General features: G+C 46.1%; 1 protein-coding gene across 1 annotated transcript in view; it reads right to left on the bottom strand.

Annotated features, from left to right (window-relative positions):
• PSTPIP2 (proline-serine-threonine phosphatase interacting protein 2) overlaps positions 1 to 20,004 on the bottom strand; it is a 94,935-nt gene extending 74,931 nt beyond the window's left edge. The window contains exon 1 of the mRNA XM_032152408.2: positions 19,889 to 20,004. Within this exon, the coding sequence (XP_032008299.1) occupies positions 19,889 to 19,921 (33 nt within the window). The 5' untranslated portion in view covers positions 19,922 to 20,004. The remainder of the gene's footprint in view (positions 1 to 19,888) is intronic.
• Positions 20,005 to 23,693: the final 3,689 nt, after the last annotated feature.

Here is a 23,693-nt window from a genome sequence, read left to right as displayed (position 1 = left end):
TTAGGAACTTGAACTAGGTCAAACCCAGGGGAATGTCCAACATTGCTTCACCAGCTGACTTGTGTTCCTTCTCACTCCAAGTACAACATTTGGGCCCAATCCATAGAAATTCCAAACAGCTTCTGACTACTATGTCACATCCCTACCACAATACAATTTTGAAGGTCTTTGATCTCTATCAGCTAGCCTCTAGTCGAGCCAGATAAGCAAAGTGCAACAAATATTGAAGGCTTATGACACCATATAACTTTGAAGACCTAACCGCAACCCTGTAAAGGCTGGGATACATTTCACAGCTGCTAACTGGGGAACCTTGGCTTACTTCTTTATCCCAAGAAATTGCAAGTTAATAGAAAATGCTTAATGTTAATTTAAAAAAAAAAAACTTTTTCTAAGGTAAAACCTGACCTCAGTGCATTCATTCCCATTCAGTTTCTTCCATCTTATCCATCTTCAAATCCCAAAGCATAATTGGAAGAATCCTCCAAAACAAATTCCCTTCTGTTCTCCGCACTTGGATTTTCCCAGACAAAAGTAGATTTATAGTTTCTAATACTTTTTGAACCAGAAATGAATCAGTGTTCATTATCGATGAATCAGAAGGTACAATTACTAAGATTATCCCATCTCCTAAATGTTCTAGGTAATCAAGGAGTCTGTTTACTTTTCTACAGTGCTCTAGTTTTAGAGTGCTAGGATATCAGAGGTAGAGTACATCTTGGAGATCAATCATATCATTAATTTCCATCTTTTTACAAATGAAAAAACAAACAAGCATAGATTGCAAGTTGACCAAAATCTTTAGACTCCTCATATGAACAAAAATACATAAATACAAAAAAGTAATCTCTAAGTTTACACATCAGACTGATTAACTTTGCCTCCGACAAGTAACACCAAGTGTCCATTGTTTATTCCAAGAACTTTTCACCTTCCATGTCTCAGTGGGTCAGCCTTCTCCAATCCTTGAAATATGTGACTCTTGTTTCTACTTACTATTTATAAAATTGACATTTTGTGTTGTCCTTGAGGTTTTTTTCCAAAGTTTTCATTTAAATTAAGTTTTAGATTAAGCTTATTTTTAACTTCACTACTGCCATTTCACTGAGGCCAGCCCAAGTTCAGTTTAGTTCAGGTCCATAACTTATGGGAATGGGGATGTTTTATATATTCAAATTTCAGAATTAAGCAAGTCTTAAATGTCAGGATTTTAGAAGCGACTTACAGGAAGTGTTTCTTTCAGTACATGTTCGTCGAAGTCCAATCCCTTTTCTCCTTCTCTTAACTTGCTGATTTTTTACCCAGCTTGATCTAATGAACATCTTGCATGAGTTTTGAGCACAGCAGAGTATGCAAACATCTTGATGTGAAACACATGTGAAAATGACATTCAGCTCAGCCAGACCATTAAGTCTGATTCATTGAAACTAAACCTCAATTAAATTGAGTTGAAAACTTATACCCACACAAACCTGCACACAAATGTTTATAGAAGCTCTAGTCATAATTGCCAAAAATTGGAAGCGACCAAGATCCTTCAATAGGTGAGTGGATAAACTCCTACATCCATACAACGGAACATTAATCAATGATAAGAAGAAATGAGCTATCAAGCCACAAAAAGACATGAGGGGATCTTAAATGCATAGCGCTAAGTAAAAGAAGCCAGTCCGAAAAGGCTACACACTGTATGACTCCAGCTACAGTCATATGTCACTCAACAATGGGGATACATTGTAAGAAATGCGTCATTAGGTGATTTTGTCATTATTTGAACATCACAGAGTGTAGTTACACAAACCTAGATGGTGTAGCCTGCTACAAAGTGAGGCTATATGGTATGGCCTATTGCTCCTAGGCTACAAACCTGTACAGCATGTCGCTGTGTTGAATATTGTAGGCAATTGTAACACACTGGTGAGCATTATGTATCTAAACATATCTAAACAGAAATGGTATAGTAAAAATACTTGTACGGAGGATGTTTTTAAATGGTACATCTGTATAAAGCAGCTCCATTATTATTTTATGGGACCACCATCATATATGCAGTCTCTTGTTGACCAAAACGTCATTATGTGGCCCATGTCTACATATGACATTCTAGAAAAGGCAAAACTATAGAGATTGTAAAAAGACCATTGGTTGCCAGGGGTTTAAGGGAAGAGTGATGGATGAAAAAGTGGAGCACAGGGGAATTTTAGGGCAGTGAAACTACTCTGCATGATACAATAATGGTGGATATATGACATTATTCAGTTGTCAAAACCCATGGGACACAAAGAGCTACACCTAATATAAACCATAAGCTTCACTGAATAATAATGTATCCATATTGGTGCATAATTGTAACAAATATACCACATTAATGCAAGATGTTAATAATAGGAAAAATAGGGAGAACAGATGGGAAATCTGGGCTTGAGTTCAAGTTTTCTGTAAACCTAAAACCGCTCTAAATAATAAAACCTACTAATTTTTTTTTTAATTTTTTTTGAGACAGAGTCTTGCTCTGTTGCCCAGGTTGGAGTGCAGTGGCGCAATCTTGGCTCACTGCAACCTCTGCCTCCTGGGTTCAAATGATTCTCCTGCCTCAGCCTCCTGAGTAGCTGGGATTACAGGCACGTGCCACCACGCCCAGCTAATTTTTGTATTTTTAGTAGAGACGGGGCTTCACCGTTGGTCAAGCTGGTCTCGAACTCCTGACCTCATTATCCACCCGCCTCAGCCTCCCAAAAACCTACTAATTTTTAAAAATTGTTGAAAATGAGGCAACAGCATATTTTAGCTTTGTGGGTAATTAACAGAAACTAGTTTTTAGTGACTTGATCGTTTCAGCACATTGGCTCTTGTCAACTGATTTTCAGCAATTTGGTCCGTTCCTGCTTCCTACTGAAGTCGCACTGGTCTTTCTGTTCTTCTCACTGATCCTTTCCAGCCTCACCGTTATCTCTCCCCTTTCCCCAGCCATCCAGAAGGCTGGCTTGACCTTACCACATCTCAATTCAAATGTCATCTCCATAGAGAAGTCCTCTATGGTCCCTCTGTCCTTCATACACATCCAGTGCCTCTCCCTCCAATCACCTAATGTGGTAGGCAGATAATGACACCCTCCCCTAAAGATGTCCAAATCCTAATCCCTGGAATTATTAATAGTTAATTTGTTACTTTGTATAGTCTCACTTTGCTACCCAGGCTGGAGTGCAGTGATGTCATCACAGCTCACTGCAACCCTGACCTTCTTGGGCTCAAGTGATCCTCCTACCTCTGCCACCCAAGTACCTGGGACTGCAGGCACATGCCCAGCTAATATTTTGAATTTTTTTGGTCGAGGTTTCATGATGTTGCCCAGGTTGGTCTCAAACTCCTAGGCTCAAGCGAGCTGCCTGCCTCGGCCTCCCAAAGTGCTAGGATTATAGGCATGAGCCACTGTGCCCAGCCAGTGCCAACATTTGTGATTGTTAAGGCTAATAATGCACACAGCCAAATCCTCTCCAAAATAACTCTAACAGCTTACCTACAGTGACTAAATGCTCATTTCCTGCACCATCCCCCAGTGAAAGATACTGACACTTGATATACTTTTTAAAACTTGCTAAATTTAATAAGTAAAACTGTATAATTTGGATTTTTTTATTAGTAGTAAAGTTTAAAAGTTATCCATATTTTTACAATTTACTTTTAGACTCTCATTTGTGTACTGGAAAAATCACTTTTAAAAGAGAATAAGGAAAAAAAAGGTAGAGAAAGCAGGCAAACAAGCTTCTACTCCACGGGAAAACCGAGTATATTTAGACTGTATCTTTCTTGTTTAGTAAGTACCTAACTGAACTGCAGGTGCATCTTCTCACTAGCACAGCTTCTATAGGAGCCCCAAGCACAAACTTGCCCTCTCCTTTCTCTCTCTACAGCAGAGGTGGGCTTCCCACAGCTCCCACAGCCCTGCAGGGGCTGGGATGATGGGGAATCTGTGCTGGCTCCACTTCTTATGTCCAGGTGGTCCCTCGGCAACGTAGATCCCTTAGCTGTCTGGGAGTCTGTAGGAATTCCCTTTGCAAAATGGATCATCACTTATGTCCTCTAGCTCCCCTCTCCAGGCTTTTCCTGCCCACCCCAAATCCATGCTTCCCTCTGTTGTGCCCTGTGCTTCCTTAAAGTGCCCATTAGTCCAAAACGTCACCCTCCTCCAGGGCCCCTACTAGGATGAGGCACGGTCGTGCATGTGCAGAGTTCAATTCTGTCTTTCTTTACAATTTTGAGGGGCCAGGCGTGGTGGTTCATGCCTGTAATCCCAGTGCTTTGGGAGGCCTGGGTGGGAGGATCGCTTGCGGCCAGGAGTTTGAGACCAGGAGTTTGAGACTAGTGTGGGCAACACAGCAAGACTCTGTCTCTACAAGAAATGTTTAAAATAGCAGAGCGTGGTGGTGCACACCTGTGGTCTCAGCTACTCTGGGGGCTGAGGCAGGAGGCTCACTTGAGCCAAAGAGTTCAAAGCTGCAGTGAGGTATGGTTGCACCACTGCACTCCAGCCTGGGCAAAAGAGTGAGACCCTGTCTCTAAAGAAATAAAGTTTTGATATTTTGTTCCTCGAAGGGTTTTTCTCATTAACTTTGATTTTTTTAAATATTACATTAAAGAACAATTTATCTTGGCCAGATGCGGTGGCTCACACCTGTAATCCCAGCACTTTGGGAGGCCGAGGTGGGCAGATCACTTGAGGTCAGGAGTTCAAGACCAGCCTGGCCAACATGGTGAAACTCCATCTCTACTAAAAATACAAAAAAATTAGCTGGGTGCAGTGTTGGGTACCTGTAATCCTAGCTACTTGGGAGGCTGAGGCAGGAGAACTGCTTGAACCCGGGAGGCGGAGGTTGCAGTGAGCCGAGATCAGGGCATTGCACTCCAGCCTGGGCGACAGAACAAGACTCCATCTCAAAGGAAAAAAACTACTGAGGGATTTTTTGGCACCCCCTTAAATTTTATGTGCAAGGCAAGTGCCTCAGCCTAGCCCTGGCTCTGCCTGCCTCCCACTCAGCAGAGACCCCTCCCTCCCTCCACAGGGGCCTCCCTCAGAGAAAAGATTGCTCAGTCACATGAAGGTGCACACGACTTAACCACCACCTTTCTCGGGAGACCTTTAAAACTTTCTTTTCTTTTCTTTTTCTTTGTCTTTTTTTTTTTTTTTTTTGAGACAGAGTTTTGCTCTTGTCACCAAGGCTGGAGTACAATGGTGCAGTCTCAGCTCACTGCAACCTCCATCTCCCAGGTTCAAGCGATTCTCCTGCCTCAGCCTCCCGAGTAGCTAGGATTACAGGCGAGCGCCACCACGCCTGTCTAATTGTTTTGTATTTTTAGTAGAGATGGGATTTCGCCACGTTGGCCAGGCTAGTCTCAAACTCCTGACCTCAGGTGATCCACCCACCTCCATCTCCAAAAACACTGGGATTACAGGTGTGCCCCACTGTGCCTGGCCAAAACAATTTTTTCTTAGTTTACAGAATATCTCATTGTTCTACGATGAACACATTAGCAAAAAAGAAAAATCAAAAATCACCCATAGGCTGGGCATGGTGGCTCACGCCTGTAATCCCAGCACTTTGGGAGGCCGAGGCGGGCAGATCACGAGGTCAGGAGATCAAGACCATCCTGGCTAACACAGTGAAACCCCGTCTCTACTAAAAAATACAAAAAATTAGCCGGGTGTGGTGGCAGGCGCCTGTAGTCCCAGCTACTTGGGAGGCTGAGGCAGGAGAATGGCGTGAACCCAGGAGGTGGAGCTTGCAGTGAGCAGAGATCGCGCCACTGCACTCCAGCCTGGGTGACAGAGCGAGACTCCGTCTCAAAAAAGAAAAAAAAAAAAAATCACCCATAATCTTAAAAACCTGGTAAAATTTCTGTTTTTATGCTTTAAAAAAAATACAAAACTCTGGGTCAGAGGAAGGGATGGCTTGCTAACCTGCCATTCCTTCACATGATAATAAGTACACTTCTTCAACATCTCATGTAGACAATTACACTTGCCTACCTATATAGGATGGGAGACTCCTGGAAAAGACTCTGAAAAGATCTTCTATGAGTAATTTACCCCTGGAAGTTGGGATTTGAAGGCTAAGGGAGGGATTTTTATGGTTTTTTACTCCATACACATCTGTATTGTTTTGATATTGTACAATAGGCATGAGTTACATTCCTAGTTTTTTTTGTGTTTTTTGTTTTTTTGAGACAGAGTATCACTCTGTCACCCAGGCTGGAGTGTAGTTGCACGATCACGGCTCAGCGCAACCTCCGCCTCCCGGGTTCAAGCAACTCTCCTGCCTCAGGCTCCTGAGTAGCCCGGGACTACAGGGGTGCGCCACCACACCCAGCTATTTTTTTTGTATTCGTAGTAGAGACGGGGTTTCGCCATGTTGGCCAGGCTGGTCTTGAACTCCTGACCTCGTGATCCATCCGCCTTGGCCTCCCAAAATGCTGGGATTACATGCATGAGCCACCGCACCCGGACCTACATTCCTAGTTTTTTAAGGTACCAATAAAAATGAAAAATAAATAGCTCATGGAATCCATAGGCGGTTCTCTCTGCTTAAAGGCAGGGGTGCTGAGGAGAGGTCTCGCTGCAAGATAATTGTCATTAGGCAAGTCCTGTCACCAGCGGGGTGGGACCCTCTGTGTCCTCAAGCGACTGGTTGTGGCCTTGCCACAGGCAGGTGGCCAGGACTCAGGACCCTGGACACTGCCTGGGAGGCTGGTCCACTTCCATCTGGGTTTGGGTACAAGTTGCAGGTTTAGTATTTTTTGTCTTCTATGGTCTGAACAAGTATACTTGCTCTTCTTTTAATACTTTAGGGGAAAATCGTCTTAATTCTTTTTTTTTTTTTTTTTTTTTGTGAGATAAGGTCTCCCTCTGTCACCCAGGCTGGAGTGCAATGGTGCGATCTTGGCTCGCTGCAACCTCTGCCTCTCAGGTTCAAGTGATTCTCCTGCCTCAGCCTCCTGAGTAGCAGGGATTACAGGCACGCACCACCATGCCCACCTAATTTTCATATTTTTAATGGAGACAGGGTTTCAACGTGATGGCCAGGCCGGTCTTTTTTTTTTTTTATTTAAGACAGAGTCTCACTCTGTCACCCAGGCTAGATGGAGTGGCACGATCTCAGCTCACTGCAACTTCTGCCTTCCAGGGTCAAGTGATTCTCCTGCCTCAGCCTACCAAATAGCTGGGATTACAGGTGCCTGCTAACACGCCCAGCTAACTTTTGTATTTTTAGTAAACACATGGCTTTGCCTTTTTGGCCAGGCTGGTCTGGAACTCCTGACCTCAAGTGATCTGCCTGCCTCAGCTTCCCAAAGTGCTGGGATTACAGGCGTGAGCCACCGCGCCTGGTCTTATTTCTTTATTTTAAAAGTTGTACTTATTTTATTGTTGAAAAATTTTAAGTATAGATAAAAAGAAAATAATGTTTTTCAAATTGCCTAAAATTCCAGAGAAAACAATAGTTAATATTTGCTATGTAATCCTCATATATTTTCCTAGTGACATATGACTGTCTTCATTTTTTGTTTAATAAAAATGAGGTCTAGGCTGGGCGTGGTGGCTCATACCTGTAATACCAGCACTTGGGAGGCCAAGGCGGGTGGATCACCTGAGGTCAGGAGTTTGAGACAGCCTGACCAACATGTTGAAACCCCGTCTCTACTAAAAATACAAAAAAATTACCCAGGCATGGTGGCGCATGCCTGTAATCCCAGCCACTAGGGAGGCTGAGGCAGAAGAATTGCTTGAATCTGGGAGGCAGAGGTTGCAGTGAGCTGAGATTGCACCATTGTACTCCAGACTGGGCAACAAGAGTGAAACTCCGTCTCAAAAAGAAATAAATAAATAAAATTAAAATGAGGTCTTATTTTCCAAATTGTTTAGTAACTTTCTTTTAAACTTAATATTACAAGTGTCTTTCCTAGTGTTTGTTTTAAATCGTCATTTAAATATCTTTATAATATTATTATATTTCAAATATCTTCCCTGGTGCTTGTTTTAAATCATAATTTTTAGTGATTAGGGACTCTTTCACTATGGTATTTCACTACAATTCCTTAAATTTTTGAAAGTGATTTCCACTCATCATTTTCATTCATTATCTAAATTTTAAAAAATTAATTTAACTGCAAAGATACTATTCTGTGGATATACTAACACATTGCCCACAATTCCACCTCCTTAACACAACTATGATGTACTTTATCATTTGAAACACATTGTAGTCCTAAAATTGGGCTTGCCAGATATCATTATCCTCACTGCACAACAGGAAGCTCAAGTCCAGAGTGGTTAGTTGGGTGGCACTGGACAAGTCACTCATTTGGTCTGAGTACAATAGCGTGTAGACCCCAAATGACTCCTAATAAGGGTAGGAGGGCTGTGGCTGCCATTGGCTGGTGGCCTTGCCCTCTCCATTTTCTGTTCTCTCAGAATCAATCACAATTCCCTCTAAATGGCTGCAGTCTTTGTACACTCAAACTTTACGTGGCAGGGGAGGGTGCTGGTCTTTCCAGGCTTCCAGCTTCCCCATGTGAGGCTCCGCCCAGAGGACTAGTTTCTTTGCCCTCTGAGAGCAGACAGGCTTCTATAATAACTTGCTGAGCCCTTTGGCCTTGGGCTTTTCCGCTTAGTTTCTGCAGGGAAGGCCACGTGCTCACAGGCAGGTGCCTTGTACTCTATAGTACTCTATCCTTGACCTCAATATTACATTACTAATTGACAATGACATGTATAAAACAACAGAGATGAAATGGTCAGTGGTTGGCAGATAAGAGGGAATGCACCAATAGATGCACATTAATAAAAAAAATCATACACGAGGCTGGGTGCGGTAGCTCACACCTATAATCCCGACACTTTGGGAGGCCGAGGTGGGCAGATCACTTGAGGTCAGGAGTTCAAGACCAACCTGGCCAACATGGTGAAATCCCATCTCTACTAAAAATACAAAAATTAGCTAGGCATGGTGGTGCGTGCCTGTCATCCCAGCTACTCGGGAGGCTAAGGCAGGAGAATCGTTTGAACCTGAGAGGCGGAGGTTGCACTGAGCCAAGATCACACCACTGCACTCCAGCCTGGTCAATGGAGCGAGACTCCATTTCACCAAAAAAAAAAAAAAAAAAAATCACATATGAAGTTCATGAGCAAAATGAGGCTGCTTCGCACTGAGAAACAATAGCTCTAAGTCAAAGGAAGCAGATGAGATGGAGATTCGGAAGACCTGGCAGGAGCATCAAGGTCCCTTATCCACAAACTTCCTGCCCTTGCTGCCCAGGGAAAAGCAATACCAGTCTGTGTCAGCTAGGGAGAGGCCTGCCAGCCAAGACCGTGGCCCTGGGCTGTGGCTGGTCACAGTAAAGGTCAACCACTCTTATGGGCAGGAATTAGACCAGAACGCTGATTACATAGTTATGCCCTAACATAGGACAGGTAGATGAGGAAACCTGAGCTTGGGACAGACAGCCCACAGGACAAATCAACAGTGCCCAGATCTGGCCATCTGCGGAAGCGCTGACAAAGGCCTGAGTCAATACTTTTTATTCCTGAGAACTTAGGTCTTTTTGAACCCCTAGTTCAGTCCTTGTAGGGCAGGATCTGGATCTCCTGGGACAGAGAAAACAATATCTGTATTTGATAAATAAGGGCTCAGAGCAGATTCCAAGAGGTGGGGCCACCAGGGTTTAGAGAAGTGAAGGGACTTAGATGCCCATATTTCTAGGGTTTTCGAATATTTGTGGCCACTTATGAAACTATCACTTCCAACAGCTATTCTTTCAATAGTATAGTTCAAATAGAAGCAGAGACCAAGCACTATAGGGCAAGTGTAAAGAGGACACACCATGGAGACTGCTTTCTCTGGCAGTTCAGCTTGCATGCCTCACTCAGCAAAACTAAGCTCAGAAGTTAGTTAGGCTCCTGCCCGTTAGAAGGCATGTTCTTCAAAAAGGGATGGGCTCTCAGTCTCCCTACCCTGAACAGCTTATTCAAGTCTTCCTTCCAGCCTTCCAGCCTTGTGCCACACCATCCCCTCCCTGAGAGGTATTCTGAAAACAATGATTTCCCCATCTTGTTGCATGCCTGGTGCCATTTTAGCACTCTTCAAGGACTGCTACCCTATCACACCCACCCAGCAAGACTTGTCCCAGAATCTTACCCTGGTATGCCAGGCGTGGTGGCTCATGCCTGTAATCCCAGCACTTTAGGAGGCCGAGGTGGGTGGATCATGTGAGGTCAGGAGTTCAAGACCAGCCTGGCCAACATGGTGAAACCCCATCTCTACTAAAAATAAAAATAAAAAGAATCTTGCCCTGGTAAACCACTTTTTTTTTTTTTTTTTGAGATGGAGTCTCACTCTGTCACCCAGGCCGGAGTGCAGTGGTGCAGTCTCGGCTCACTGCAACCTCTGCCTCCCAGGTTCAAGCGATTCTCCTCCTGAGTAGCTGGGACTACAGGCACATGCCACCACACCCGGCTAATTTTTTTCTACTTTTAGTAGAGACGGGGTTTCACCGTGTTAGCCAGGATGGTCTCAATCTCCTGACCTCGTGATCCACCCACCTCGGCCTCCCAAAGTGCTGGGATTACAGGCAGGAGCCACCGCCCCGGCAGGTAAACCACTCTTTTTAGCCTGAAGGAGAGTAGGTCAGTCTGTTTCCCATTAGTGTCCTACCTCTTTGTTTGCTTCCTTAAGAAGAATGTAGGACCCTGAGGGCAGGAATCCACCTTCTCCTCATTTTGCAGGTCCACACAGGTCTCTGACTTCTGCGAATGTCAGAATACATAAGCCCTCATACTCAAAAGACAGTATTTTTAGTGAGACAGAGTCTTGCTCTGTCATCCAGGTTGCAGTGCAGTGGTGCAATCATGGCTCACTGCAGCTTCAACCACATGGACTCAAGTGATCCTTCTGCCTCAGCCTCCTGATTATCTGGGACTGCAGGTACTGGCCACCATGCCTTGCTAATTAAAAAAATTTTTTTTTGTAGAGACAGGGTCTCACTATGTTGCCCAGGCTGGTCTTGAACTCCTGGACTCAAGCAATTCTCCCACCTCGGCCTCCCAAATTACTAGGATTATAGGCATGAGCCACAGCGCCCAATCAAAAGACACATGTTGAGTAAAACTTGGACTACAGAAAACCTTGATGTGTAATAGAAGAAATCACAAAACATTAGATCAATAAACCTGACTGTATAAAGTGTTTTCAAAATCCATATACATATATCATTTTACAGATGAGAAGGCAAAGCTGAGGAAAGCTGAATAATTTGAACAGGGGCACACACATTCTTTGTCTTGAAAGGAGCCAAACTGGGAATCAAACCTGGGAATGTCCAATGTAAAAGCTTGAGGGCCTGAGGACTCCCTCTCACTGTGTCATGCCTATACTAGATGTTAGAACATGTGAATTACACACACACACACACACACACACACACACGTATATATATACAAGAATATATATTTTAAGATACACATAAATTTACAAGCAAAGCATGAGGAAGAAAACAAAACCATTTGTAAAAGAGGAATTACAAGAAAATAACCAAATGTGCACTCTCCCTGGTGATAAAAACGCAAATGAAAGTTGAATAAGGCACCAAGTTTTGCTTGTTAAATGAGCAGAAAAAAAGACAATAGCTATGATTGACAGAGTGAAACTAGCATCCTCAAATACTATTGGGAACACTGAGAATATGCCCACTCTTTAGGAAATCATCCTGGTTCTACACATCAAAAGTTTTTCAATGTCCTCCTGTTAGTTAATGGTTTTTTCAGTCATTCAGTAGGTATTACTGAGAATCTGTCATGTGCCAGGCATTGAACTAGGTACCACTGGAGTAAGCAGACAGGAGTGTGGGTCCTCACCCCAAGGGCAGCCATGCCAGCCCTGGAATGACCAATTAGGGGCTTGTAGATGAGAGAGAAATAAAACTCTTCCTTGTCTAGGCCACTGTTGTTTTGGGGTTTTCTATTACTTGCAGCCAAACTGAAGCCTATTTATACAGAAGGTAAGTGAGCTTTCACCAGCTGCTCTGGTTTCTTTTTTCTTTTTCTTTTTTTGAGACAGAGTCTCACTCTGTTGCCCAGGCTGGAGTGCAGCGGAGTGACCTCGGCTCACTGCAACCGCCCCCTCCCAAGTTCAAGCGATTCTCCTGCCTCAGCCTCCCGAGTTGCTGGGACTACAGGCACCCACCACAACACCTGGCTAATTTTTGTATTTTTTTTTTTTTAGTAAAGATGGAGTTTCACCATGTTGGCCAGGCTGGTCTCCAACTCCTGACCTCAGGTGATTCACCCCGCTGGGCCTCCCAAAGTGCTGGGATTACAGGTGTGCTGTCTGGTTTCTTAATGGAGTAGAGGCAAGATCACCAAAACACAGTGAGAATGTGGGAGGGATGTGGAGGTCTGAGTGGAAAAGGCATGAAATTATCACTGCAGAAAGGGAAAGAGTGATCTTATTAGAGAAACATAGTAAAATGACTGGGCAATGATGAGTTCTGTCTTGAGTTTCCAGAAATAGATACTTAAAGAATCCAAATTTTAAATACCTTACATGAATGACATGCACCACATTCTTTATTATAGAAAACACTGGGCTGGGTGCGGTGGCTTATGCCTGTAATCCCAGCACTTTGGGAGGCTGAGGCAGGCAGATCACCTGAGGTCAGGAGTTCGAGACCAGCCTGACCAACATGGAAAATCCCCATCTCTACTAAAAATACAAAATTAGCCAGGCATGGTGGCGCATGCCTGTAATTCCAGCTACTTGGGAGGCTGAGGTAGGAGAATCACTTGAACCCAGGAGGTGGAGGTTACAGCGAGCCGAGGTCGTGCCACTGCACTTCAGCCTGGGCAACAAGAACGAAACTCTGTCTCAAAAAAAAAAAGAAAAGAAAAGAAAAGAAAACTCTGGAAATTACATAAATGCCAAACAGTGACAGAATAGTTGTATCACTCACAAAACTTTTCTAAATAATTGTTAGGAAAAGTAGATAGCAATATATAAAATAAGTTATATATATATTTTGAGATGTAGTCTGGCTCTGTCACCCAGGCTGGAGAGCAGTGGTGCGCTCTCAGCTCCCTGCAACCTCCACCTCCTGGGTTCAAATGATTCTCCTGTCTCAGTCCCCCAAGTAGCTGAGTACAAGTGCCCACCACCATGCCCAGCTAATTTTTGTTTTTGTTTGTTCGTTTGTTTGTTTTGAGACGGAGTCTCACCCTGTTGCCCAGGCTGGAGTATGGTGGCGCAATCTCGGCTCACTGCAACTTCCGCCTCCCAGGTTCAAGTGATTCTCCTGCCTCAGCTTCCCGAGTAGCTGGGACTACAGGCACCCACCACTACACCGGGCTAATTTTAGTAGGGACAGGGTTTCACCCTATCTGCCAGGCTGGTCTCGAACTCCAGACCTTGTGATGCACCTGCCTCAGCCTCTGAAAGTGCTGGGATTACAGGTGTGAGCCATCGCACCCAGCCAATTTTTGTATTTTTTTAGTAGAGACGAGATTTCATCATGTTGGCCAGGCTGGTCTCAAACTCCTGATCTCAAGTGATCCACCTGCCTTGGCCTCCCAAAGTGCTGGGATTACAGGCATGAGCCACTGTGCCCAGCCAAAGTTACGATATTTTAATTAAAGCAGTAGAATACAAGATAGTACAGATACTATAGGATTATAATTATGCATGGAGGAAAAAAGTTGGGAAAGTACCAAATCACTAATAATATATATTCTAATAACCTTAATTTTATGTTAATATTAAACACTATTGGCCAGGTGCAGTAGCTCATGCCTGTAATCCCAGCACTTTGGGAAGCCAAGGCAGGCAGATTGCTTGAGCTCAGGAGTTTGAGATCAGCCTGGGCAACACGGTGAAACAGCGTTTCTACAAAAAATATGAAAATTAACCAGGCGTTGTGGCATGTGCCTGCGGTCCCAGCTACTTGGGAGGATTGCTTGAGCCCAGGAATTTGAGGCTGCAGTGAGCCGTGATCGCACCACTGCACTCTAGCCTGAGTGACAGAACAAGACCCTGTCTCAAAAATAAATAATTAAATTAAATTAAAACTATTGTTTTAAAATTTCATGTTGAGACTCATCTTCTTGAGTAGCTAATAATCTCTCAGAGGTGAGATGTTGTGTGTCTGTCTCTCTGTGAGTCCACAGCAGCTACCACAAGGCTGGCCACTCAGACTTCACATAGACATTTGCTGAGTTGAACTGCCTGAGATTACGTGGGGAATGCAGAAGAAATTCCTCTCTTCAACAAGTTGCTATGTTTTCTCCGTTGGTCACAAGGTCTCTCACCAGAAGGTGAGCCCCACGTGTGTGGGCTTTGTGCTGCACCCCTTCTTGAGTATAGGGCTTCTAAAGAAGCCAGAGCCCATCCTTAATGATATTCTCCTCATGCAAGACCACCAGCCAGTCATAGCAGAACAGGTTCTTTAAAAGGGTGGAACAGGCCGGGCGCGGTGGCTCACGCCTGTAATCCCAGAACTTCGGGAGGCCAAGGTGGGCGGATCACCTGAGGTCAGGAGTTCCAGACCAGCTTGCCCAACATGGTGAAACCCCCGTCTCTACTAAAAATACAAAAAATTAGCTGGGCATGGTGACGCATGCCTGTAATCCCAGCTACTCAGGATGCTGAGGCAGAAGAATCGCTTGAACCCAGGAGGCAGAGGTTGCAGTGAGCCGAGATCTCGCAACTGCACTCCAGCCTGGGCAACAAAAGTGAAACTCCATCTCAAAAAAAAAAGGTTTTTGACCATTATTTTAAAGCTAGCTCCCTCCGGCTGCTCTATGAAGAATGTATGGGAGAACAGGTAATTGTTCATGACTCTATCTTCCCTTTTGCCACTAGGCAAGACAAAAGGAAACAGCCCTCCTGGTGTGTTTCTGGGGACCAGATTATCAAATTAAATTTGGCCTAGGCCGGGTGCGGTGGCTCACGCCTGTAATCCCAGCACTTTGGGAGGCCAAGGCGGGTGGATCACAAGGTCAGGAGATCAAGACCATCCTGACTAACACGGTGAAACACCGTCTCTACTAAAAATACAAAAAAATTAGCCGGGCGTGGTGGCGGGCCCCTGTAGTCCCAGCTACTCAGGAGGCTGAGGCAGGAGAATAGCGTGAACCCAGGAGGCAGAGCTTGCAGTGACCCGAGATCGCACCACTGGACTCCAGCCTGGGTGACAGGGCAAGACTCTGTCTCAAAAAAAGAAAAAAATTTGGCTTAAAGCTGCCTCCATAAATAGCAAGCCACAACCTAACTTAGTGTGTAAACAAACCGTAACCTAACTAAGAGTATATTCTTGTAACAAGTAGCTGGGTCTCTGCCAATCATAACAGGGGAGCTTTCAGCCAATCCCAGGCTGCAGACTGCCCAGTCAAGTCCAAATAAGGCAACCACCCAGCTGTAACCAATCAGGCTATTTCTGTACCACCTCTTTTTTCTGTCTGTAAGTATTGCCTGCCCACTTTTGCCTTGTGGAGCTCTCTGAACCTTTACTGGTTCAGGCTGCTGCCTGATTCATGAATAGTTTCTTTGCTCAGATAAACTCTGCTAAATTTAACTAGTCTGAAGTTTTTCTTTTCATAAAATCCTAGAGAGTGTTTAAAAATTACAGCAACAACCTAAACATTGTACAAAATACACTATGGGGTCAGCATGGAGAGTCTGTGGTGTTAACCTGTATTCTTTCTTTATTTTTTTTTAAAAGCAGCCTCCTATATTTATCCAGAGCACTGTACAGTCAGTTCTCCATATCTGCATCCATGGATTCAAACAACCACAGATGAAAAATATTCCAAAAATTAAAAAATAAAAATATAACAATTAAAAAATGCAAATAAAAATACAGTGTAAACTATTTACATAGCATTAATATTGTATTAGGTATTATAAGCAATCTGGAGAATATTTAAAGTATACAGGAAGATGTGTGTAGGTTATATGTAAATACTACACCATTTTATAGAAAGAATTTGAGGCCAGGCATAGTGGCTTACACCTCTTTTTTTTGAGATGGAGTCTCGCTCTGTTGCCCAGGCTGGAGTGCAGTGGCACAATCTCAGCTCACTGCAAGCTCTGCCTCCCAAGTTCACAGCATTCTCCTGCCTCAGCCTCCTGAGTAGCTGGGACTACAGGTGCCCACCACCACGCCCGGCTAATTTTTTTGTATTTTTAGTAAAGACGGGGTTTCACTGTGTTAGCCGGATGGTCTCAATCTCCTGACCTCGTGATCCACCCACCTCGGCCTACCAAAGTGCTGGGATTACAGGCGTGAGCCACCACGCCTGGCCAGCTTACACCTCTTATCCCAGCACTTTGGGAGGCCAAAGCAAGAGGATAGCTTAAGGCCAGGAGTTTGAAACCAGCCTGGCCAACATAGCAAGACCCAATCTCTATATTGAAAAAGAAAAAAGAAAAGAAAGGACTTGAATGTCCATGAATTTCGGTACCTGCATGGGAGTCCTAGAACCAATCCCCTGCAGATACCAAGAGATGACTGTATAGAGAAAAGCCATTGAGCAAAGCCAGATGCAACATCAGTTCAAACTCTGCTAAGCCTCCAGAATGACAAAATTCCAATCTGGTAAAAGGTTTGGATGAGAGAGACAGCCCTGTGTTGACAGCAGGGCAGTGAGCCAGTTCAGACAGCCCCAAGACTCGCCCTAGTCAATCCCAGGCAGAGAGAAGCCCCTCCCACTACAGGAACAGGGTTGCTGAAACAGCAGCTAGGAAGCTGGTCTATGCCAAGAACCTTGGGAATCAGGAAGGCCCAGGAAAAATAAGTATCTACAGGAGGTTCAGGGACGATTTGGACCTCACACCCAAGTGAGAAGCCTGGAAATCCCCAGGGGTGAGAGAACACTGCTTTCATCTACCCCTTCCAGAACAGGTCCCACTGTCACCCGTGCACACCCGTATCTGAAGGACACTGGTGTCTGATCATCCCAAAAACTGGAATTTTTTCTCATCGTGGCCTGGCTGTTTCCCTGGATCTTTGGAAACCACGGTCACTGTCTTATTCTGACAAGATACAATCGAAGTTAACCAAGAGAAATTATACAGCACTGCTTAACCAAAGTGCCACAAAGAAGGTATACACAGGGAAGGATGGGAGAGAAACAACACACGGTATGTACCAATAGCAGGCAAATTCATTTGGGGCTGATCCCAGTTTTATTCATTTATTTTTAAATGATTTTTAGAGACAGGGCCTCACTATGTTGCCCAGCCTCCTTAGTAGCTGGGACTACAGGCGCACGCCAGCTCCAATCCCAGTTTTAAACACTGATTATTCCCTTTTGAAGCAGATTCATCGAAAGTTTCTTTAAATAAACATTTTCACGAAGCATTTAAATACATTCATTTATGAAGTGTGTATTGACTCATACTTTTTCAGGAACATGTACAAACATGTTTGACCACAGTCCTCTCACCTTCCTTGGAATGTCCCTCTCTTGGGCCTGTGATAGCTCTTTCCTGGTTGTATCCCTTCATCTCTTCCTCTATTTCTGTGTCCCGTTTCTCCTCCTCCATCAATAGAGGCGTTCACTAAGAGTGCTTCTTTGTGGACTTCCGATCTCTTCATTCTTTCTCCTTGAATAACCATCACTCACTTCTTTTACTTGTCACCTCTGCTGCTGATAATAGCTGGCAACTATAGGTGCTCTCTGTGTGTCAGGCACTGTACTAAACTCTCAAGTTTAATCCTCCCAACAGTCCTAAGGAGTAGACACTGTTATTATCCCCATTTTTATGTATGGAAAAACTGAAATTTTGGTGGTGGAAGCAGGCTGCCCAGGGTCACCTAGCTAGTAAGGGGCAGAACTGGATTCAAGCCTGGGCAGCCCACCTCAGAGGCTTCATGCTGTTCGGTAAGCTCTCAAAACTGGACATCTTCCCAAGGGGCGGGGCCATCCCACCAGCGCCTCAAACCCGGCATGTCACCCACCAGACATTAGAGTACTCACTGACATGTTCATACTGGCTGTGAAGATATTAAAATACTGCAAACTCTGTGGCCTGGAACCCTGTCTTCACGCTGTCACCCTCTCCGCTAAGACCTCCCCATATCCAGCATCCCTGGCATGGGGCTGAGGGGTGGAGGCTGGTGGGGAGGGGCTTAGCGCCCACCTGGCCTTGGCCTTGCCAGTGCTACAACTATGGCTAAATACTGAAGATTGTGTTGTTTGGTTGGATTTGTTTGTTTGTTTTTGAGACAAACACAAATCACTCTGTCGTCCAGGCTGGAGTGCAGTGATGTGATCATAGCTCACTGCAACCTCAAACTCCTGGCCTCAAGCAATCCTCTTGCCTCAGCCTCCCAAATAACTATATCTACAGGCATGCACCACCATGCCCAGCTAATTTTTAAGATTTTTTTGTAGAGGCAGAGTCTCGCTATGTTGCCCAGGGTGGTCTCGAACTCCTGGCCTCAAGCAATCCTCGTACCTCAGCCTCCCAAAGGGCAGGGATTACAGGCATGAGCCACTGTGCCTGAACTAAATACTGTCAGTATCACGTCTGCCTCCTTCTCCTTATGTCTCCACGAACCATTTCCTCTGCTGACTTCCTTATTTCTGGGGCCCACATCTCATTCTCCAGTTTGTATTATACAGAGCCTTTTTCCCACAATGCCTGCCATGGGATCCCACAGTCTTCCATTCTACCCGAAAAACTCGCAGGCCTCCCGTGAGAGCCAGCTGTGGTGCCCTTGGTTCCTCTGTGAGGCTGCCACCACCCTGCACCCTAGGATGAGTAGTGCCCCAGGAGGACCTCACAAACTCCAGTGAAGGGACTCACGGGCACAGTCTAAACTGTGTCCCTGAGGTCCCCAGCCAGGTTTCTCTACCCTGCAGCCTACGTGGGGTAGAGGGACCATCTAGGCAGCAGGCAGCTGTGAAGCTACCTGGATGGGGGGGGCAGGGGGGAAGCAGGAGCCCCAGTAAGGAGTCAGGGCCCCTTGGCAGCTGCGGTAAACTTTGAGGTGTGAGGCCTCCTGCTCCTGTCTTAAAGGGATGAGGACAGCTCCTCTGAATGAGGGGGCATGGACCTTGAGGGGCACCTGGGGAGTGAGAGGACAGAGGGAAGAGGACTGGACAGAGGAGGGAGACAGGCAGACCTGCTCCCTCCAGGCTGGGCTGGCCCTACCGGGCTGGGGTACCCCCTCCAGCTTATAGGGTCTCCCACACCATCAGCCCCGCTGTGGGGCCTGGACGGAAGGGCTGGGGCAATGGCCTGGGGAGGGGGCTCAGGAAACAAGGCTGCCGAACAGGGAAAGCTCCAGCAAAGGAAAGCCCTCTATGCTGTACGTTTCCTGGAAAGGACGATCCCGGGGGCAGCTGCTGCTGTCAACCCGGTAAAGCTCACAAGCCCCCACACCAGATCCCCCGAGATCCTCTCACGGCTCAGCTCCAAGGGCCGGCAGAGACTCTCCCCGGACTGGTCTCGCCTCCCTAAGGGTCTCTGCTTCGCCTGTGAGAGGAGGAGTTGATGTCCTGACTCTAAGGTGTCTCGGCTCTCTGCGTCCTCAGGAACACGCGCTGCTGGGGGCGCGGGCGGCAGAGAGTGGGCCCTGGAGTCCGAGCCCCCGGGACTCGCGGGCACGCGGAGGGTAGCGGGTCGGGACAGAGAGCGAACAGCAGCCCGGCGTCCGCTCCAGGTCTGCCCCTCGAGCAGTGGGGCTGGGGCCCCGATCCCGTCACGCGAGAGCTCCGCCGAGCCCCCGGGCGCGCGGTCACCGAGTGGCGCCGGAGCTGGGGCGCCCCCCAAGCCCGCCGCGCTAGCCTCCCTCCCGGGCCGGGTCCCGAGCCCCGCGATCCACTGTCGGCCCCGCGACTTACCCAAAAGTTTCCCTTGAACAGTGAGCGCGTCATCGCAGCGCGAGTGGGGGCGCGGAGGAGAGCCGGGCCGCAAGTGGCACAGAGCCGGGAGGCCTGACTGCCACTGCCCGCGGCCCCGCAGCCTCAACTTCTGCGTTCCACACTCGCGCAGGGAAGCCGCCTCCGGGTCCTAAACCACTCCCGATTGCGACGGCCGCCGTCGGTGCTCTGCGCTCCCCGCGCGGGACCTGGGCGGGACCCGCGGCGCTCACTGGCCCAGGGGCAGCCCGCACCCGGACCCAGGCCCATTTAAAGCCCCACAGCGTCAGGCCACATCAATATATCAGCTGGAAGCTAGCTGCCTCCTTCTGGAAGCCTTTGGGGATTGGAAATAACTGGTCCTGGCTTGGGTTCCTGCCCACAACGCCCCCTGGACCGAATGAAATCCAGGCTCTGCGGGGTGATAGAAGGGATCTGATCGGATAGTCGCGAGGACCCGGTTTAACCTACAGAAGGCCTGGGGGCCGACAACGACCGCAGACGCCTTGGCGTCACGGCGGGTCCCACCAGCACCTGCTGCAGATCAGGCCCTGGCGCACGTTTCATTTTTTTACTTTTTGTTGTTGCAGGTGTTTTTAATGAATGGGGTCGCGTTTTAGTCTAAAATGTCATGGAGAGGTCATCTCTGCTGTTTCCCCTTGACTCTAGTCACTTGGTGGTGTCCTAACAGGGCTTCCAGGAGCTCAGCCGCTCTCTGACTCCCTTTCCATTCTCAGAAGGCAAGACCCTTCCCTGCCCATTCCACCCCAGCAAGAGGGGCCCAAGATTCCTTCTTCTCCCTCCCCAGGGCGAGTCACACCCCTCTCTGCATTGTATTAGATTGGTACAAAAGTAATTGTGGTTTTTGCCATTACTTTTAATAGTAATGCAGGGCTTATGACAAAGTACTGCCTGCTGCGACAGGCCCCAAGCCCAACCTGAGGCCCAGAGGGGTTGAATGGCTTGCCCAAGATCACAGTTTATTTAAGGGATGAAGAGCTCAAGGTTAGAGCTCTGCCCTTCTAAACAGAGGCAAAGACAGACATCCTTCCTGGGGCAGATCCATCCTCGGCAGAGGAATAGGTGCTCAAAAGGGGGAGGATAAAGGTCAAGGTTGCCAAGACTGGCACCAGCCCAGCCTGGAGAAGCAAGCATTCACCCCTGGAGCAGGTTCTAGCTACGCCCAGACACAGTGAAAGGGCAATTGCTAGAGTTATGTGAAGCACCTGGAACAAGTTCTGCTCCATAATACTGCCGCCAGCCCCACTCAGATGAACTCCCACCAATAAAGTCATCCTCAACTACAAAGACGGAGAGGTGGCCTCCAGCCACCAAGCATTTCCGAGGGATGCATCCATTTACCTACTTGCTCATATCCTTTGAAAGCAGTGAGGTTAGAAGGAAGGCAGAGAAGCCTGGCAGAACCATCAAGGGGCAGCAGAGGATGTGGTAAGCACTAGGAAGCTAGGCTTAACTGCAGGGGGTAAGAAATGGCACTAACTGGGGACTAGAAGCGGGAGAGCTGAAGACACCACTAAGGTTTTTCCTGGAAGTTTTAAATACTCTGGAAAAAGTTTAGAGACCATTGTAATTGTCACATTTTAATTTTTAATACATGTATAATTTTAACTCATTAGAACGTTTCACAAGCTCTCACAGTACATTGTGCTTGATTTTCGCGACTCAGACCCTAAGCTCCCTAAATTTTAACCCTCTTCCGCCATCTGGTGACAAAGTTTTTAATTGCAAATGGTCATCCACACTGCTGGAAAATATTCTTCATTCCTCAGTTAAGTTCATCGCTGGGGCAGGTATTGTGAGTAAAAAAACAAAGTGTGTGCTATATCCAAGAGATATATTTAGGATATTTTACTGACTTCTATGGTTTGAATGTTGCCCCCACCAAGAATTCTTGTTGAAACTTAATCTGAAATGAGACAGTATTGAGAGAGGTAGGGTCTTTAAGAGGTGATTGGGTCATGAGGGCCACTAGTCCCATTCATGGATTAATGGGTTAGTAGATTAATGGGTTATCAGGAGATGAAACTGGTGGCTTTATACTTTATAAGAAGAGGAAGAGATGGCTGGGCGCAGTGGCTCATGCCTGTAATCCCAGCACTTTGGGAGGCCAAGGCAGGTGGATCACCTGAGGTCAGGAGTTCAAGACCAGGCAGGCCAACATGATGTAACCCCATCTCTATTAAAAATACAAAATTAGCAGGGTGTGATGGCACACGCTTGTAGTCCCAGCTACTTGGGAGGCTGAGATAGGAGAATCGCTTGAACCCAGGAGGCACAGGCTGCAGTGAGCCAAGACCACGCTACTGCACTCCAGCCTGGGCGAGACAGACTGAGACACCATCTCAGAAAAAAAAGAAGAAGAGGTACAGAGGCCTGAGCTAGCACAATCAACCTCCTTGCCATGTTACGCCCGGTGCCACAGAATCCCTACCAGCAAGAAGGCTGGCACAAATGCGGCCCCTCAACCTCGGACTTTTCAGCCTTCATAACTGTGAGAAATAAATTCTTTTCCTTTATAAACTACCCAATGTCAGATACTCTGTTATAAGCAACAGAAAACATACTAAGACACTAACAAAATTAAACACCATTATTATAGCAATCATGAAATAATGAAATTATTTAATACATTTAAGACAATACATTTAAGATAATCACTGTGAATATTTTGGCATAATCTCTTTCAACAATATATACTTGCAAGAATAAGTTCTTATTGTACATAAAATTTTGAGTCTTGCTTTTTTAACTTAGTATTTCTAAGTATTTTCTAAAATCACTAAATATATTTTTTCTAACAAAAAGTTTGATAGAATACAGGGCTGGCCACTTTGTAAGCAGACAATCTTGCATGTAAAAATTGAAAATCTCTGTGAAGGGCTGGGTGGGGTGGCTCACACCTGTAATCCCAGCACTTTGGGAGGCTGAGGCAGGCGGATCACTTGAGGTCAGGAGTTCGACACCAGCCTGGCCGACATGGTGAAACCTCGTCTCTACTAAAAATACAAAAATTAGTCGGGCGGAGGTGGCGCAGCACCTGTAATCCCACCTACTCGAGAGGCTGAGCCAGGAGAATCGCTTGAGCTTGGGAGGTGGAAGTTACAGTGAGCCAAGTTTGCACCACTGCACTCCAGCCTGGGCAACAGAGCGAGACTCCATCTCAAAATAAAATAAAATAAAAACATCTGTGAAGAGAAATTTGGCCATGTGATCAAAATGTAAAATGCCCCTATCTTTTGACCCAGTAAGTCCATGTCAAAAAACTTACCCTTCAAATATATTCTCACATACGCAAAGTAAAATATGATACAGTTGTTCATAGCAGTGTGGTTATTTTGGCAAAAGACTTGAAATAGTTAATGTCCATCCATGGAGTGTACTAGCTCAATATATTGTCATATATCGATCCAATGAAATCATATTCAAACATAAAAAATGAGGAAGCTCTTTGCATATTGATGTGGAACAATCATCAGATATATTAATAAGTGAAAAACAAAAAGCAAAACAAGCTGTCACTAGAGTGGGAAGAAAAAAGAACACGCACACATTTTCTTTTCTTTTTTCTTTTTTTTTTTTTTGAGACGGAGTCTTGCTCTGTCGCCCAGGCTGGAGTGCAGTGGCGCCATTTCGGCTCACTGCAAGCTCCGCCTCCCCGGTTCACGCCATTCTCCTGCCTCAGCCTCCCGAGTAGCTGGGACTACAGGTGCCCGCCACCACACTCGGCTAATTTTTTGTATTTTTAGTAGAGACGGGGTTTCACCGT

The sequence above is a fragment of the Hylobates moloch genome, unplaced genomic scaffold, assembly GCF_009828535.3.
Source record: "Hylobates moloch isolate HMO894 unplaced genomic scaffold, HMol_V3 SCAFFOLD_5, whole genome shotgun sequence".
Taxonomy (NCBI): Eukaryota; Metazoa; Chordata; class Mammalia; order Primates; family Hylobatidae; genus Hylobates; species Hylobates moloch.
The sequence above is the reverse complement of the archived record's forward strand: the minus strand, read 5'-3'. Positions and strand labels throughout refer to the sequence as shown.